General features: G+C 39.3%; 1 protein-coding gene across 2 annotated transcripts in view; it reads right to left on the reverse strand.

The window, feature by feature from the left end:
- Nucleotides 1-5,958: 5,958 nt before the first annotated feature.
- Nucleotides 5,959-19,151, reverse strand: part of CUL3 (cullin 3) — a 62,014-nt gene continuing 48,821 nt past the window's right edge. The window contains exons 4-16 of one of the 2 annotated variants that reach the window (XM_069975364.1): nt 18,653-18,813; nt 18,195-18,309; nt 16,873-17,101; nt 15,739-15,884; nt 15,125-15,301; nt 14,617-14,787; nt 14,094-14,201; nt 13,841-13,965; nt 13,292-13,388; nt 13,053-13,184; nt 10,182-10,368; nt 8,181-8,326; nt 5,959-7,677 (exon numbers count right to left, since the gene is read on the reverse strand). In XM_069975364.1, coding sequence (XP_069831465.1) covers nt 7,546-7,677; nt 8,181-8,326; nt 10,182-10,368; nt 13,053-13,184; nt 13,292-13,388; nt 13,841-13,965; nt 14,094-14,201; nt 14,617-14,787; nt 15,125-15,301; nt 15,739-15,884; nt 16,873-17,101; nt 18,195-18,309; nt 18,653-18,813 — 1,926 coding nt within the window. In that variant the 3' untranslated portion in view covers nt 5,959-7,545. Of the gene's footprint in view, nt 7,678-8,180; nt 8,327-10,181; nt 10,369-13,052; nt 13,188-13,291; nt 13,389-13,840; nt 13,966-14,093; nt 14,202-14,616; nt 14,788-15,124; nt 15,302-15,738; nt 15,885-16,872; nt 17,102-18,194; nt 18,310-18,652; nt 18,814-19,151 lie in introns of both variants that reach the window. The other variant, XM_069975363.1, reaches the window with a different exon arrangement.

Raw genomic sequence — 19,151 nt, forward strand, 5'->3', positions numbered from 1 at the left:
CAGTGTAAAGAAGATGGCATTCCTAAAACCTGCCAGACCTAGTCTTAGAATCAACAGGGCTTTTAGGGTAAATTCACATTTACCATTTTAATAGTTACCCTATGCTATAGTTATATTGCAAAAATATGTGCCATTATAGTGAATACAATGCTGTCACGTACCAAGTTTCTTGGGGAAGGCTGCATTTTTTACATTCAATCATTTCAGTTTGGATTGTTACATAATATTTCCACTCTGAAATTTGTCAGCAAAACCCAGGAAGTCGGCACTGCATTTAAAAATTAAAGAAGTAATTCAAAAAATATTTTTCTTGAACAGTATTTTTTTTTTTAGTGCAGAATTTTTTTACACTGTATACTCTCCTGGACTTCTAGGTAGACGCCAGAGTTTGGTCACCCAAATACTCACACGCTGTGACCCATATTCTGCACTAGGGGGAGCTCCATACAAACCTATTTATACATCTAGTTCTGTATAGAAATCCAAATGCAGTAAACGTCCTCCATTACCAAACTTACATTTTACCCTTATGGCTGTATGAATAGTGGAAGGAAGTGATTAGTGGCTTTGTAGGACACGATCTTCTCCCTCTATAAAATATACAGCAAGTAGCCATAACATTAACCACCAGTATTTGATGTGAATAACACTTATCTGCATGTCATTATACATGCCAAGGCAGCAAGTGAACAGTTCCTGGGCTGGAAACAGGAAAATGGGCATGTGTAAGGATCCGAGTGACAAGGGGCACAATGTGATGGCTAGACACTCGTGTTAGAGTATATATATATATATATATATATATATATATATATATATATATATATATAAAAAAAGGCAGATCTTGTGGGATGTTCCAAGTATATAGTGTTTAGTACCTACCAAAACTGGTGCAAGGATGGATAAATATTGAACAACCAACAGGGTTATTGGCTTGTCTGGCCCAATGCCACAGCAGTAGTAGCAGGAGCGTAACTAGAAATAGTTGGTCCCCATATCAAACTGACGACTAACCACTAAGCCATCAAGTGTAGTCATTAACTGCAGACTTCTTCATGAATGTTTGCAGTTAAAGGGACATTTGTGGATCCCAGGAGATCCACTCAGCCACTGGGTGCTGCAAATGATGACAGCTGAGGGGGCTCAGTGTATTGCAGGAGCTATGGCTGCTATGGTGGTAGTTATGCCCCTCAGTAGTAGCCAGTCTTCTATAATCAGCACCACTCATGTCCTCAGGTTATATGTGGTATTGTAGCTTAGTCTCATTAAACTAAATGAAGCCAAATTGTAATACCACACACAACCTGGGGACAGATGTAGAACACTGCATTTGTAAGAATTTTTTTCTAATCCTGGATAACCCCTTTAAATGATGCACTGATAGCATCTTGGTTTCAAATAGCGCCAGACCTCTTCAGAGATCTAGTGGAGTGCAAGTCCTAATGGGGCAGCCCAATATACACTCAGTATCAATCAAATGCCTATTATAACAGGGTGTTCTTGTTAAACTTTTGCCTTTATAGAGAACAGAGTTTCAGCTAATTTCCTTCCATTAGGGTCCATTTACACAGAAAGATTATCTGACAGATTATCTGCCAAAGATTTGAAGCCAAAGCTAGGAATGGATTTAAAAAGAGGAAAACAATTTAGGCTTTTCTTTATGACCTGATCTGTTTAGATCCTGTTTCTGGCTTTGGCTTCAAATCTTTGGCAGATAATCTTTCTGTGTAAATGGACCCTTAGGGCCCCATTCCACAGGACGATTATCATTCAGATTATCGTTAAATCGTTCGAATCTAAATGATGATCGCTCGGTTGAATAGCAGTTAACGACCGAACGAGAAATTGTTAAGACCTGGACCTATTTTTATCATTGCTCATTCGCATTGAATAAGACGTTCGCAGTAGTGACGAACGCAATAGCGACAAGACGACTGCAAGAACGATTATAAGTAACGATTATCTTTCCACGTAAATGGGTGAACGATTTCAGGTCTTTCGCAATAGCGGTTGTTTAGATGTTTATTGTTAACGATTATGCCAACGATAATCGTCCTGTGAAATAGGGCCCTTAGTTATTCATGTTAGTACTAGAGATAAGCAGAACTCCAGCATGGTCAAGTCCTATCGTTCAGCATTTGATTATCATGGCTGAAGAAGTTGGATGCAGCCCTAAAAAAAAAACAAATAAACTTTAGGTGGCTGTAGATCTGCTACCTCTGTACTTCTATTATGGATGAAAATAAATATACAGTATATGATTCTATCATTTCCTAAAAATTTTCTCAGGAAAGGCATCCAATCTCCTTTGTATTAAAAATCCATTCCCACTTTGCATAAGAAAGCAGTACAAACAGTGTGAGGGCAATATAAATGAAACAATATGTTTTGTAGAGTAAGGGCCCTATTCCACGGGACGATTATCGTTCAGATTATCGTTAAATCGTTCGAATCTGAACGATAATCGTTCGGTTGAAATGCAGTTAACGATTAACGACCGAACGAGAAATCGTTGATCGTTTAATAAGACCTGGACCTATTTTTATCGTTGCTCGTTCGCAAATCGTTCGCATTGAATAAGACATCGTTCGGTCGTTCTCAATAGATACGAACGCAATAGCGAATAAATAGCGAAGAGAAACGATCGCAATTACAATCATAAGTAACGATTATCGTTCCATGGAAATGAGTGAACGTTTTCAGGTCTTTCACAATAGCGGTCGTTTGAGATCGTTAATCGTTAACGATTATCCAAACGATAATCGTCCCGTGGAATAGGGCCCTAAGACTTAGTAGTAAAGGTCTACAATGGTGCTGTCCCAAGGAATGAAAAATACACTTGTAGGCTGTGTCACAGTTCACGTAGCAGGTTCATTTATTTTAAGGCTATATAAAAAGAATAAAAAAAACCAATCACTTAATGTGACAAAACAGAGACACTAGAAGAAATGTAAAAGTAACAAGGCAAATCCTATAAGGTGAACAAATTACAGTGTGTTATGCAGAAGTACAATATTGTCTGATAGCGCCTGTATAATGAAAGCCTATAGGCATTTTAATGATTCAAACAAACAGAATAAAAGTAACCTGATTGGCCGTTACAAGGATGTAAAATAGTCAGCAGACCATACATAAGAAAATAAACCTATGAAAATGGTGTCAGGGTTATCAATATTGGGGTTTTCCAGGCTTAATAAAAAATTTTTTATATATAACCAGGGGTCAGGGACTGGGAACAGCTACAAACTTCATACATGCTTACTCATCCTTCCAGTTACCCTCAATCCAGCAGTGCAGCTGTGACGTAATGGTTTCCTCTGCACCTGATGAGGGGGCCGTTCATTGGACTCGGAATTCACGACTACTGAGGCCAGTGGCTGGTCAACTTGGCCCTTACAGTACAGTTACATCTCATTTGCACTTTTGAAGAGCACTCCAGCAGCAGCGCTGAAATTGGGGCAACTGGAGCAGTGAGTATGTTGTTTTTTTAAATTCCTACTTTCTTGGCAATTGTGTTAGACCCAAAAAAGCCATTTGGGGTTAAACTACGTATAAGGTCTGTTTTTGCATAAACCGGGACCGACCTGTACACAGGATGTATCTGGTATCATAGCTCATCCTTGTTCAATTAAAAAGAACTGAGCAGCAATACCAGACACAGCCTTTATAACAAACATTTATATGGAAAAAACCCTTGAGGATTCATACACACTGCAATCTGTGCTTGAAGTATGGCTCATGAATTAGGGCTCTATTACACAAAGCGATAATCTGCGATTGAGCACATTATCACTCTGCGTAATAATGACAACGATCAGCTGAAGAGCCGATTATCGGCTGATCGTTGTATTTCAAGGTTAAGAAAATCATAGCCCCCTGACCACGCATCGCTTTGTGTATTAACGATTAATGGCTGACAGCTGAGGACACTAAGGAAAATAATGGAGTTTATACTTACGTGTCCACATTCCCCGTGTCCTGCAGCTTTTACCCCATGTTTCCTGCTCCCCACAGCCACCCCTGCCATTTCTGGCCCTGTATCTGTACTGACAGGCCGCACAGCCAATCACTGGCCACAGAGCTGTCCAGTCTCGGCCAGTGACTGACTAGAATCCATTGACCATCTGTCTGTATCCATGACAAATACTTGGTGGAGAACCTGGCCGCTCAGTCTCTGGCTGAGCCGTGACACAGCTCTGGCCAGCAACTAGCTGAGCAGACACGTCCTGCAACAAATGCTTGTCTGAGAACCAGGAAGATGACAGAAGATCAGGCTCTTAGACATTACTGAAGAGGAGCTGTGGAAGACCAGGGATAGGTAAATAGTTTTTTCTTCTCCCTAGTATAATCCGGCCCTAGCAACATCCTCCAGACCAGCTGAATCTTTAGGCACCGCCTCCTCCAAAATGATTTACAGCCATAAGAGGCGGAGCCTGAAAATAGAACCAAGCCTGGATACATTTCTGTGGAGTAATATTAGATGCTAGAATCACTAGACCCCAGAGTCATTAAAGGAGAAGTCCAGCAAATTTTTTTATTAAAGTATTGTATTGCCCCCCCAAAAGTTATACAAATCACAAATATGAATTTACGAAAAATGCTTATAAAGTGCCTTTTTCCCTGCACTTACTACTGCATCAAGGCTTCACTTCCTGGATAAAATGGTGATGTCACGACCCGACTCACAGAGCTGTGGCTGCTGGAGAGGATGATGGCAGGGAGACACTGAGGGACACAGGGCACTGGAGGGACACTGAGCATCCCTCTGCCATCATCCTCTCCAGCAGTCACAGCCCGCACAGCTCTGGGAGTCGAGTTGTGACATCACCATGTTATCCAGGAAGTGAAGCCTTGATGCAGTAGTAAGTGCAGGGAAAAAATGCACTTCATATGCATTTCCCAGAATAAGTGTATATTGGTAATTTGTACAACTTTTTTTTTTTTTGTGGGGGGGGGGCAATACATTACTTGAATAAAAAAAACTGCCAGACTTTTCCTTTAATCCAGGGATTTACTCTCATGGCCAGAGTCAGGAATTAATTTTGTTATTTTAATTTGTTGTTCTTATTGGTTTGTTTTTATTTTTGCCACTATAGCAGCAGGTAAAGGGAACCTGCAGTCCTCTGGGTGTTGCAAAACAACAATTTTCATCATGCCTGGACGGGAGGCATGTTGGGAATTGTAGTTTTGCAGCATGGGGGCAGCCACAGGTTCCTTATTACTGCCCTATATAGTCTAAACTAAATGAATTTATGTATTTTTCAACCTTGCAAACTATGTATCTGTGTAAATTTCACCCAAAGAATGACTGAAGAGTTAGAGTCAAGCACTTTAATTGCCTATAATCTAGTGTATATGGCCACTTTGCGTATGCTGCCTCCGTCAGATAGATCGCCAATACAAATACATAGTTTGGGCCTTAAATGCTCAATAAATATATTTCTAAAATGATGGATCCAAATTGTGCCTAAAACAGAGTGTTCTTCAAAAGCCAAAACTACATTTTCACACATGACCATAAAGCACATGTTACTTCTGACACGCTTTTTCTGCTTAGGGCCAAACAATGTTTAGTCAATATGACTCATTTTATTGTAGACCCTCATTACAAACTTAATGACAAATTGTACATGCAAGTCAACAAAAAAAACCAACTACTACTCGGAACATCTTCCGAAAATCTCCAGTGCTGTTACTTACTGATCATATGACACGAGCGATAAAATGCACCGCTACAAAATAAAGTTCCATTTAATCTATTTTGGTTTAAAGGCTCAGATCCATTATTGAAGCATAAATAAAACAATATACATAAAACAGTACAAATAAACCCTTTAGTGTATAGCTTTTTCACCTACTCTAAAATACACAAGGAAAATCCTAGACTAGCTTGTGTGTCTTTCCATTTATTTTCTTACTTTAAACTTTCAAGTCATACAAAATTATAGAAACCGCAAGTCGATGAATGTTCCACCTTTTATTCCCCCAGAAATTTGCATTGCAATGTAAACATGAAGAGTAAAAACCCTGTTTATTGCAAATTTGCAGGCTCTTATTACCATAAATGTATAGCATAAAATGGTCTTTTAAAAGAATATAGTAAACAAGTAAAATGTTATTTACAACTGCAAACACTGGAACAATTTTTTTCTTTCATCTGTGGTTAACGTTTGTGGATAAGAATAGAACAAGACTTGCCGCGATTCAGTAAATGAACGTTGGATGGACAACTTTCACATATTTATGCAGAACATAAAATCCTGGAGGGGAAAAAATAATTCACATTGAGTACGAACATGGTGCAGATTAATATCCATTTCTAGCTGTAAAATAAACATAATGCTCAGGACAATGTATTTCAACTTGCAAAGTCAACAATGGCACTCGAGGCTCAACATGCATATTGGTAAATAGGGCTTATTTATGGAACCATAATTGAGGAGATTTGCCCCACATATGCTGTTGAAAGAAGACAAGAAGCGATGTGTAAGGGGGGTAAGTGACAAAATCATGTGGAAAAAGGCATCACTTTAGGAAAATACAGTGGTTATATACACTAGATGCATAGCAGGTTCTACATGGGTTTCACTCTTTAGCAATAAGCCGTTCTCTGCATGTCAGAAAGCATACTTTTATCAGAAGTTCACAGGTCATTGTGAAAATCGGTGTCTTGAGCAATTGCTTGAATAAATAGGGTTAAATATACACCAGATAATCCTCCTGCCTTTACAATTTGAAGTCGCCAATAAACAGAATATATTACTCTACAGCCGCCTCTCCAGCGTTGTGACAAAGTGGGAAGCCTGAATCTTCCACCAGTTACTTGTACAAAAGAAGCAAAGAGTCAAAACAGAAGTGATCTTCATTGGGTGCTGATGGTCCAGAGTGCAAAAGAAGAAGAGGGGGCAAAAGGGTACATAAAGGTAGACTAAGACTTTACCTTAAAGACAAGGACATTTACATGTGTTAACTCAAAATGCATGTGCAAGGATAAAAATAAACAGCAGCCCAACACCCAACCTGGCATTGTAATGACGTTCCTGTGTTTAATACTACAAAAAGTTTTATTTATTCCCATAACCTGAACTGCAACAGAGAACTCAGCAATTCCATTTATATTTATATACCCTTAAAAGAAAAGCATTAGATTCAGCAGATGAACATAAACACCACCACTAACATTTGGGGGCAGGGAGTAAGTTCCCCAAAATTTTATTAACTTGACTTGTATTTTCTAAATTAGTTTTTTTTTATTTATTCTTTTTTTTTCCTTTTTGGTGTTTCCTGTTCTTTCCATACAGTATCGAGAGAAAGAGAAATCTGGGTGTTCACAATTCCACAAAGGAACTGTATAAATGATATCTACAAAGGCCCCCCAAGGGAATCTGATGTCGTAAAATCTTGTAGGCTTGTCGTGCATGTTCTAGGACACGAACAGTAATTGAATAGATGGCGCTCGTAACCGTGTAATGATTTAAAAGAACTTCCCAGTCCATGCGAAGGGGTATGAAGTCCAAGAGTAAATCACTTAGCGGGACGCATTTTCTATGCTACGTAGGTGTATACTTTGCGATCCTCTGGTGTTCGTGCTAGATATTCACGTTCAATAAGTCCTTCAATACGTTTTTTAATAACAACTGGACTTGGAAGGAACCTGGCCTTCAATTGCTGTGTTACCTGGAGGGGAAAGGGGAGAGGGAAACACATTAGAAAAGTTACATATATTACGTACTGGCATAAGAACATGCAACATTCTCTACAATTATTAAGCTTCTTCACCTTATCAGCACAGTTTACACTTTAGATTTGTTGTAGATAATAAAATGCATGAAATAAAACCTATAACTATTCTGTAAAACAATTATACAGGTCGTGCAAACTGAACATTTGATGAGAAAAAGACTATAATATAAAGTATAATGTTTCCCATTAAGCAGTTTTAATTTCCACTGAAAAACTGCCAGACATGGAGGTCATATCAGGACAACACTACTGCGACAGGCACGCACGCCATTACAGTGCAGATCATTGCACATAATTTCCAACAGGCCCTCAAACTACTTTATTCTGGGACACGTGATTAGACTTCTTAGCAACCAACCATTAAATCCAGTATCTGAAGTCTAAGTATTTCTATAGATAACACTTTGTAGTATATGTAGTAATGTAGTTATTAATACCTCTGCTACTAATACATTGTGCTGCATTTTCTTTCTAGATTTCATAATCCGAACTATAGCAGCTTCTATCTCATGTTTTCTATCGTCATCCACTTTCTGCCGAGTCTCTTTTCTTTCAGGGTCAGATTCACCTTGTTTGGCCGCCACTGAAAAAGCAAAGTACATATACTTATATGACTTTATAGGCTGGAAGATGAGAAGTAAAAATTTAATTAACTGGAAAGAAGAAGAGTAATGCTAGGCTCATATGAGCGGTAACATGCAGCGCAACCAAACCATGCGTGTGTTACCGAGAATTACTCCAGTTTTAAGATGTGGTTATTTGCCCTGCAGTTCTTAAGTATTAAATGTATTTAAAAAAAAAAACACAAAAAAGGTAAACCCATATTGGGAGGCTGAAATGTTTAAGTTAGCATAAAAATGACTAAATATGATACTGAAATACATGTACCAACAATACAATATTACAAGTGTGGCTATGCTTTCCCTTCTTTTTTGACACAGCTTCCAGCCCTTCAACACAGCGCTATGCCAGTAACTAAAAGAAAAGGCCTTGCCCTTCTCTACATAAACTACAAGCTTCTGTGTCCTTACTTTGTTTGCATCTGAAAATACAGATACTGGCATGTAAATCAGCTCAAGTCTTCCCCGGCACTTACTTATACATCTGTAACAATTATGGATGTAATATATAAAAAGGGGGGGTCATCTGGAGAGCAGAAAAGGTTCTTTCTCTTTTGCTCTCTGGTGCTCCACTTCCTCCTCCTCCCGTTAAAATCTCTGCTCAAATAAAAGGGTCCAAAGCATGTAGCGAATTGGTTTACATATATGATGCACTAGCACTTTGTATTTCTATTATATGTCCCAGTAGCATGGCCTCCCAGGTCTCGTTTTTAATGCATGTTTTTGTGATGGTGAAATAATAAAGCTTTTCATATTCCCAAGTTGGGACAGTTGTGTTTTACTTTTTTTGGGGTACTAGATATCTTAAATAGGTGAAAATAACCAATAGCTGTCCAATGTTACCAATCAATATTGCAGCAACATCGGGCAGCTATTGAACATTACATATGGGTGTGGTTTCGCCTGCACGCAATGCCCACAACATGCTCCTGCCCTCCTCTCTTTTGCGGAATTTAGCAGAGATGGTCAGAGGGAGGACGGGGCCTGCCAGAGAGCAGAGAGATAGCACCTTTAAAGCGACTCTGTACCCACAATCTGTCCCCCCCCCCCCCCAAACCACTTGTACCGTCATCTGCTTTTAATCCAAGATCTGTCCTGGGGTCCATTTGGCAGGTGATGGGAGTTATTGTCCTAAAAAACAACGTTTAAACTTGCAACCCTGTGTCAAACAGCCGTGGCCTAGAGTATCTGTGCCCTAACTTTGCACCACCCCTCTGTCCCTCCTTCCCACGCTCTTCATCACTAGGAATGCCACTAGCAGGATTTTTCCAATTCCTCTGCAGTGAACACAGCACAGATGCCTTAGCGATCCAGCCCATGTGCCGTGCTTACACAGCTGACAATTAGGAGAAAATCTGCCTGGAGCATTCCTAATGATGAAGAGGGCGGGGAGGAGGGACATAGAGGTTGTGCCAGCCTAATGCATAGAACTTTAGGCCACGCCAGTTTGGCACAGGACTGCAATTTTAAAAGTTGTTTTTTAGGACAATAACTGCATCACCTGCCGAACGAACCCCAGGACAGATTTTGGATTAATAGCAGCTATCTGAAGGTACAAGCGGTTTGGGGTGGGCAGATTGTGTGTACAGAGTCACTTTAATGCCCTCCAGATAGTTCCCTCTAATATGAAAGGGGTTAAGGGATGGAAAGGAAAATAGTGGGAAAAAGTTTTTAGGGAGATTCTTTAAAAATATGTAATACAAACATTTTGTGTTTCAAAACAACCCAAAAGCAATGTGTGAACATAGCCTAGAACAGGGCCAGTACTGGGATAGCCAGTTTTAACAATGCTATCAGTATGTAGATTTCTGTACCTACCTGTTTGGATTTTAACTCTATGAAGTTTGGAAGTAAACTGATCATTAACAGTGAACATGTGCCCGCTCTCTATTTCTTTAGATTTGGGCTCTTTTGTGAGGACTCGTTGTGTTGGCTTTCCACAGGCCAGAGACTGAAGTGCCCTCACAAGCTCCCGCTCTGGGATGTCAGTCTCCTGTTGAATTTCCTATAGAAATAAAACAAAATAAAAAATAAAAATAAAAAATGTAATCTCAGCAAACTAAAAATACTGAGCTACATATGCAGAAGTATATAGGCAGGAACTATAATGCACCAAGCAAACCGGTAATCATTAGTCACTGTGATGGCGATCTGGAAGGATTATAGTTACATTAATAATCTTTTAGGGGTCCAATAATGAATTGCAGAGATATTCACACAAAAATATGTAAATAGAGTTGCAATAATTGTTTCTGTGTCACGCTGGTGTCTTCAAAAAATATTTTTCACAAAAAGAGAGGCAATACTGAAGTCAACTTAGAGAAAATACTACAGTAGGATCAGAAAACATCCTCTATTTATGTAGCCTTACCATTAACATTTGTCCGGACCACATAAAAGGCAGACGTGAATAGCATGACAATCACATTTCGAGCAGTGGCTCTTTGCCAAGGCTTACATATGTCGTTTTACCATATATCTAGTTTTAAAGGGGTTATCCAGCGAAAATCTGTTTCTTTCAAATTAACTAGTGTCAGAAAGTTATATAGATTTGTAATTTAACTTCCATAAAAAAAATCTCAAGTCTTCCAGTACTTATCAGGTACTAAATGTCCTGCAGGAAATGTTTTATTTTAAGTCAGACACAGTGCTCTCTGCTGACATCTCTGGCTGAGACAGGAACTGTCCAGAGCAGGAGAGGTTTTCTATGGAGATTCATATAAAACTGAGACAGAGTTCCTGTCTCGGCCAGAGATGTCAGCAGAGAGCAGTGTCAGACTGAAAATAAAACATTATGTATGTATTAAGTATGCATTAAGTATGGGAAGACTTGAGATCTTTTTAATAGAAGTAATATCAGTTGATTTGAAAGAAAAAGAATTTCACTGGACAACCCCTTTAATCATATTCCAGACTTTCTTTTACCTTTCTTTTGTGGGTACATGTAAAAAATACATGTAAAATTGTTAAGTCTAAAAAAAAAAAAAAAGCAGTATGTGCAATGTCTCACAAATATCCTCCATTGCTGCATTCAGTGTATAGGCCAGCGTAGTCAGAGTATAGCGCTGTATGTGAAAGAATGCGTTAACCATAGCCCCTTCAGTTATAGTCTGCAATACACTGCTTTGAAAATTGGATGTAACCCCAAAAGGGGAAAAAGTCAGGCTGGCAATTATTCAAATAAAATTCTAAGTACAATGTGCAGTCATATTTTTCCTCTCTAAAAACTGAGTGCTAACATGGGCTAAAACAGAACAAATAAATACAAAAATAAGTGTAGAACACCATTACACTATGTTAGTTATTATGTTAGTATTTATGCAAGTTAAAGGGTTTTGGTACATTTAGAAAATGCATTCATGGTAGGAAGAGACCTCTGAATAAGTTAACGTACTGATGTGATGTCAAATATACAATTTAGAAATAAGCAAACAAAGTGATAAAACCTCAAAACCATGAGATTGTCCTGCCCTGAACCCAAGTAACTTGTGCACTTTACCTGAACACACTTCACTGTGATGGACTTCTACCTGTGGATTCCCAGTGTCACTGCATGGTCCCCCTTGTAGTCTCCTTTCCCTGCATGGCTGCCCACTTTTCACTGCCAAGGATAACCCCCTTACTTTTCTCCGTATCAAAGATTACCTAATCTGCCACATAGTGACAGAATGTGCTTAAACTCAATGTATAAAGCTTTTTTTTTTTTCTTTATTATCAAATATTTTTATTATTTCCAAATAGACTTAAAATCGATAATCCTCATTATCAATAATATTTATCCTTATATCCCCCCTCCCAAGCCATCAGACAGAAATCACAACCCGTAACCGTTACATTATTTTTAACTTTCTGCTGCAGTTTACCTTGCGGGCGCCTTTATACCCTAACCAAGTCTAGCTCACCGCACCTTTCCTCCCTTCTTACCACTTTGCTAGATACCTTAATACCTATCGCAATTCCTATAAGCGGTCCAGTCCACTACCCGCCCCCAGGAGGCTAGGCCGCAGACCGAACCCGGCCCCCCAGCCGACCTGACACTGTCTACCATAAAAAAAAAACAAAAAAAAACACCTCACAATTAATTTATAATAGCTACATAACCATCCTCTTCATCACTGGATCTCCAGAGGTCCGGTCACCCGAACCCCTGGACTCCTTCATGTCCCTCCCAGGTTGTCTCCCAGCCCATACATCTTGGACAAGGATATCCTCCGCCCCCACCTAAAAGTTACTTCTTACTCCAAAGAAAGTTATTATTCCAGGAGCCCCGAGAGTACTCCACAGGTTACATAACCCAACATAACCACAATCCGCTTGGATTTCTATCAACCCCATCATCAGGGGAGAGGGGGCACCCCTGCCTAGTCCCCCTACCAAGCATGCAGGGGATGTAGCTCAGTGGGAGAGCGCAGGCTTCAATGTATAAAGCTTGACCCCCCCCTTCCCTGGCTCCCTCCTGACCTCCTAAAAGTAGAACATTGCTCCGGTTCAGTTAGGGAGTATAAGCACTGCGAAGGAGAAAGGATAAATCCAAAGCATTGCAACCACCCAAATCTGTTATTTCTGATCTCTGCATCTTCTTGTAGGACCATTAGATACACCTTTTTTTTACCTTCCTTTATGTTTTCTTATTGTACATTGGTAACACATCAGAAAGGTTTTGAAATGCAAAGTTGATTTGTAACTTACCTCAAACGTATACTTTTCTCTGTTGTTGAACAGCATTAGTATAGTCATTTGGAAGGTGGAGACTTGCAGTATGTGTTTTCTTGTGTTAGAACCAGTAACTTGTGCTCCCCCAACGCCAACCTCTGAGCCGTCCTCCTAGGACAATATCGAATGCAAACACTATAAAATCTGAATATACCAATTCCTACACAAGTGGCATGTTTTAATCACTTCACACACTGTGCATAGGGGAGGTTTACCTTTTTTACAGGCCCATAAAACGTGGCATTGAGATCCGCTGAGCCCATGTGGTGCTGCAATGTGAGCTGTCGCCCACTGTGCTTAGCAAGGTAAAACCTTCACAGAAGAGAAGAAAAGATTTAAAAAAACATTTATGGTGATAAAATAATATGAAAGAAGCTGTATAAATAATTGTCTAATTACTACAAAAGTGACTGCAATACGTTCTATTTTGTGTAGCACTAAGTTATATTTTTTCTATTAAATATCAGTCCTCAGTGCAGACAGTGGGTAAACACTAATGTTGCTATAAACAGAAGGTTTTACTGCATACCCTCAGATATGATTATTAGTCGACACAACAGTCATTTAAAATGAAATGTTGAGGTGAATAAAAAGACATGTACACCTTGGCACTCCATAGGAATAATGCCTTCCACATGGCAACCAATTTAGAAGGCAATTTTCAGACTGCTCTGAAAAATTAACGCTGCCCTTTGACAGGCAGCTATGACTAATAAAGCGGTTACAATATGTCGAGATATATACTCAACTTTTGTTAAACATACCTTCTAAAGATTTCAAAAGCGTGCCTAGGAGCTGGTGGGATGTTGCATTTTGGTGTAGCAGACTGTGTGGGCCAGTAGCCAGTGGTAAGTACTCTGACAGTGAGATCTACACCCCCTAAGGACACCTGAAATATAAAGTCAGAATACACTGACATCACCACATTGGAGTACAGAAGTAAATCTTACATAAAGTAGATCAAAGTAGATCAATACATAAATCCATTAATATGCACAAGATTTTATTTTTCCTTACCCCCGTGGTCTGTAAATGTTGCCGGAATTCATCCATAGTGGTGTTTGAGATGCTCATGTCTCTGAACATGCCTTCCAACTTTGACGTAAACTGGCAACCACACTCCGTCTAAAAGTAAGAGCAACTTTTGTCACAATAAGGAATTATATCATTTATCATCTTGAAAACCACTATATATATATATATATATATATATATATATATATATATATATATATATATATATATATTATATTTCTTCCTGAACTTGTTTTCCTATGCAGCTAGTATGAGCAGCTTTCCAGCTAATCATGTGACTAGTAAGCAGACAGGACATCCAGACCTAATACAAGAGGTTGTGAATGTGAACCCCAGTTACTGAATTGCAATTGGGATTTTGTGATCTGTGGCATCTCTTCTTGCTTACATCCCACAGATGCTTTCACAAGTGCATTAACAGACCTTAATTTCCTGAAATACAGTGGCCTTTATCTGGATCTGAGGCATACGGCTTACATTAAGGGCTAAATGAGGTTATTCTCACCTTCAGCTTGGATATCATGTTCTTCTCAGAATCGTCAGACACACTTTTGTTGGTGAGAAGTCTCCGGGCCAAATGTTGCTTGTAATAACGTTCAAATACATCTTTTTCTTGCATAAATCTAAACAGGACCATTGCCTTGTCCAGTATTGATTCTACCTCCTGTTCTGTCAGCTTTTAAAAGAAACACAGAATATGTCAACACTTAAGTATTAAAAGTATAGGAGCCATCCTGTAATGCTGCCCTTGGGGTGTACCCTACATGCCCTAATAAAGGTGCTTTAGCTCTTCCCTCCATGAACTATGGAGATGAAAACTGTAAAGACCAAGTTGTGCCAGATATCCAAGAGTGACTATGTGGAATTTTCCCGTAAGACTGCCCAGTCTATCCAGAAACAAGAAATGTATAAGTGTCACATCTTTCCACCCATCCAACTCAACAATTTATTCATCTCCACATCTCTTAAGTTATGACATGTAAAACCAGTATCCACTCATTGGCTGCACTTACTCCTTTGACTCCTTTTTTCAGCTTGTCATCGATAAATAAGGAAAGGTATTCAGGAGACCTGGAGTTCAGATTAAGAAAATACTCAAAGTCACCAGCAATGGTTTGCTTGAAAAGACGATCATTACTAAAAGATTCCTGAAGGAAACGGTCAAATCTGCTCTTCAGGTCAAGAAGACCCTGTAAAAGTGGAGAGAAAGAGGAACATTGCTTAATGACGGATTCATAGGAAACAGTATTACTGCATTTCGTTGCTTACAGGATGTAAATGCATCCATGTACAGTATTACACTATAGACTGCATGAAAAACTCTGCCAATAAGTGACATTGACGATTGCAGGAGAAACAGCGCATGTCTGCAGATATAAATCTTGCGCCGCTGCCCATTCATTTGATGCATGGACATGGTTTAATGCACTTTCTAGCTAACTGGACTGATCTTGCAGGATCACATGGTGGACCCATATTATCAGTGTAAAGTCAACAAGGAGATTACAAAGGGTCACTGTTTGCACAAATTTCAGTAGAAAAAGGTGTTGCTATAGGGTTCAAATACAAAGATCTGTGCCTGTGTTTCAGAAAAAATAACATACAAGAACAGGTTGTTTATACAAACCTGTATATAATCTACAGGATTCTTCCCTTCCCCTTCTTCAGAAACCAAAGCTTTGCCTTGTTCTCGAAGATACAGACTCATGCACTCACACATTGTCTTCAGGCCATTCGGAACTCGACTAAACAACTTGTACATACATGCTAGATCTGAAAGCAAAATGTCAAAGAAACACACAAATAAAAAAGGATGCAAAACATAAAATCTTTATGCCTTTTCCCAGAAGGGAAATAATTGACTCTACAAACCAGTTACCCCTAGGGCCAAGTTTCAAGCCCGTTCAACAATTCTGCAGCCTCAATCCTCACCCTAAAACTAAGGATCAATGTCTGCATCATCAGGCCTTGACAACGGTTTACTGCTGAGGAGAAAGGTACTCACTAGTGTTTTCTTTTCTAATTATTCCAACTGCTAATGGTTCGTTTTTCCTTTAGCCTTACCAACCTGTAATGGTTCGTTTTTCCTTTAGCCTTACCAACCTGTAATAATGTCTATCTATAGAAATGACCACTAGAGGGCTCAGCTGCACTTACATAGTAATGCAGTTAGTATAACATGTAAAGCAAAGTTTTTTTTATTTTAATATTTTTGTCCAATTTTCATGTTATCCACAACGTAGAACCTTTTTAATCCGTCAGTGATTTTTTTTTAATGTAATCTCTAGAGAAAGATAGAAAGGCACCTTGTAGAATAGAAGCTTTAATGTCATAAACACTACTGTCTGTAGCTTCCTCCTTAGCCTAACCTCAACTGAAGTTACTATTTGTGACTAAAGAAAGCAGACCACTCTTGCTCTCCAGAAACCTTGTGGGCTGCGCCACCTAGAAAACAAGTGAACTAAAAGTGACCTTTCTATACCAGCCAGTGTCCTTACTACATGTCAGTACCCTGACCTCCAGGTTCCACAAGTCTTTACTTAGTCTCGAGATGAGAGGATATGATCAGTATTATGCTGAGAAATCTTGGTCTCAGGTATTGGTTGTAATGGAAATAATGAACTGCACATATGTTTCTTGAAGCTCAACACTTATGTAAATGCATATCCTCCGAATAGGGTACTACTAACTGATCCTTTTGTTCCAACCACTGGAACCAGTATTTTATCTCTTCAGTCCCAGTTAATACAAGGTAGCATACCTTCTGTCTTTCCATTCTTTAACATATGTACTAGCCCTGAGTTCTCCATCTCCACAATAGTCTTCATGTGCTTGGAGATGAGCTCCCGCTCCACAACCTTTACAATGGGCTCTTCTGTGGACTTGTCTAGGCAGTGCATGACTCGTTCTATTTCTTCATTTATTCTAGCCTCTACTTTCTTTATGTACACTGAGGCACTGTTTTCCGCTAAAAACTTCTGGCTTTCCATCTGTGCAGAAAACAAAAGGCTTGGTAAAGATTTGATGACTTGAAAGGTAACATCTTTTTAGAAAGCAAGAAAACTACACAAATGTTCATAAAATGTGACCAAGAAGCAATAGGCTGCCAGCCTAAACACTTTCAATATGCATAAAAGGAAAGAAAAAGGCTTCATATCTTGACCTGGCTTGGTTTTACTTGTCCTAACTCATTAAGTGCTGGGAAAGGTTTTTCAACAGCTACAAGGAGCACTAGAGAGGAAAACATACAATATTTTGCCAGCCTGTTCCATCCCTTGAATCAGTAGATGTCCCTTGCTACTGAAGGAATAACCCTTTAATGTGGAACTGTAGTTTCATAAAGCCTCTGCCATATCACAGGACTTTATCAGTGGGGATGTGAGTGCCCAGACCCCTACTGGTCGCTGAAAGAAACAGGAAGAAACGTTCAGCCGAGCAATGTCTCTCCTCTCATACTGAATACAAGATTCAGCAAATCAAGCACAAACAAGGAGAGGCAGTGCTCAGTGTAGCGCTTCTCTCTGTTAGGGCCCATTTACACAGAAAGATTATCTGACAGATTATCTGACAAAGATTTGAAGCCAAAGCGAGGAATGGATTTGAAAAGAGGAGGAATCTCAGGCTTTTCTTTTATGATCTGTTCCCTATTTATAGTCTGTTTCTGGTTTTGGCTTCAAATCTTTGGCAGATAATCTGTCAGATAATCTTTCTGTGTAAATGGACCCTTATGGTGCGTTTACACAGGCAGATTTATCTGACCAATTTTGGAAGCCAAAGTCAGGAATGGAATTGAAAAGACAGGGAATCTCAGTCTTTCCTTTATGACCTGCACCCTGTTTATAGTCTGTTCCTGGTTTTGGCTTCCAATATCTGTCAGATAAATCTCTCTGTGTAAACGCACCATTAGTCTTACATGTCACTATGACAAGTGAAATGTTTTGGGGTTTTTTTGTACTCATGTGCTGTCTGTTTACAATCAATCAATCAATCATAGAGGCCCACTCAGTGCATCATTGTGGTCTGCACATTCATTACCTGTAAAAAAAAAAAAATGATATACACATTCACACAGTAAGCTCTTACCTGAAAGAACTCCGCAGACATTTCCAAAAATGGTGCTTCAAAATCTTCTTCATACACTGACCTCCCCTCCAAACCAAGGATCATAAGCATCTGACAGGCATTCCTGATGGCACCTCTGTTATAATTAACAAAATACAATGTAATGTTAGTTTATTATACAAGACTGTACCACCACTCTGGTCCTTAGTGTGGGTTCTGCAGTCCATTAAAGTGAATGGATCTGAATAGTAATATCACAGCTAAGGACAGGGGTGGTGCCATTTTGGCAAAAAAAAAAAAAAGTAGCTGTGCTTTTCTAATCCTGAATAATCCCTTTAACAACCAAACTAATCCTACTCTGCCACTTCAGTACTAACATCCTGATGTAATACACTGTCATGGTCTAAACAATTTTGTGTTACTTTTTATAATTTATATGACAACTCAGTAATGGGAAAGGACTAAATAAGCGCATTTACCTGTCCACTACTTCTCCTTTCCGCTCCCTTGCAATCATGTCTAGTAACGTCTGCCGTAGATGATCTCTTATGCAGCCATAGCGGACAACTTGATCACGAAATATTATCAAGCCTAGGTTATAGACATTTTCAACGTTGTTCTGTTGGACATAGACCCTATCCTGAAACAAAAAGCATTAACAGTGTTTGTCAGGAACTGTAGTTTAATATGTCTGTTCTCACAGCACAATGAGAAACATTAAAAGGCTGGCCCGGGAGCAGAAAAGGTCTTACTTGTTCTGCTCCATAAAGCTCACTTGCGCCCCTCTGCACTTAGAAGTACTGTATATCTTCTAATACAAGAGGGGGCAGGTGCCAGTTACGATTGTCACGTGTACCAGTGGAAGAATGTGCACATCGCTATTCCATTCACTGTCTAAGGAAAATATATTTGTCTTTTTATGGCAGCTCCCATCCCATATACAGTGAATAGAGCAGTAATGCCCATACACCACTTTGT

This window comes from Dendropsophus ebraccatus, chromosome 6 (assembly GCF_027789765.1).
Source record: "Dendropsophus ebraccatus isolate aDenEbr1 chromosome 6, aDenEbr1.pat, whole genome shotgun sequence".
Classification (NCBI taxonomy): Eukaryota; Metazoa; Chordata; class Amphibia; order Anura; family Hylidae; genus Dendropsophus; species Dendropsophus ebraccatus.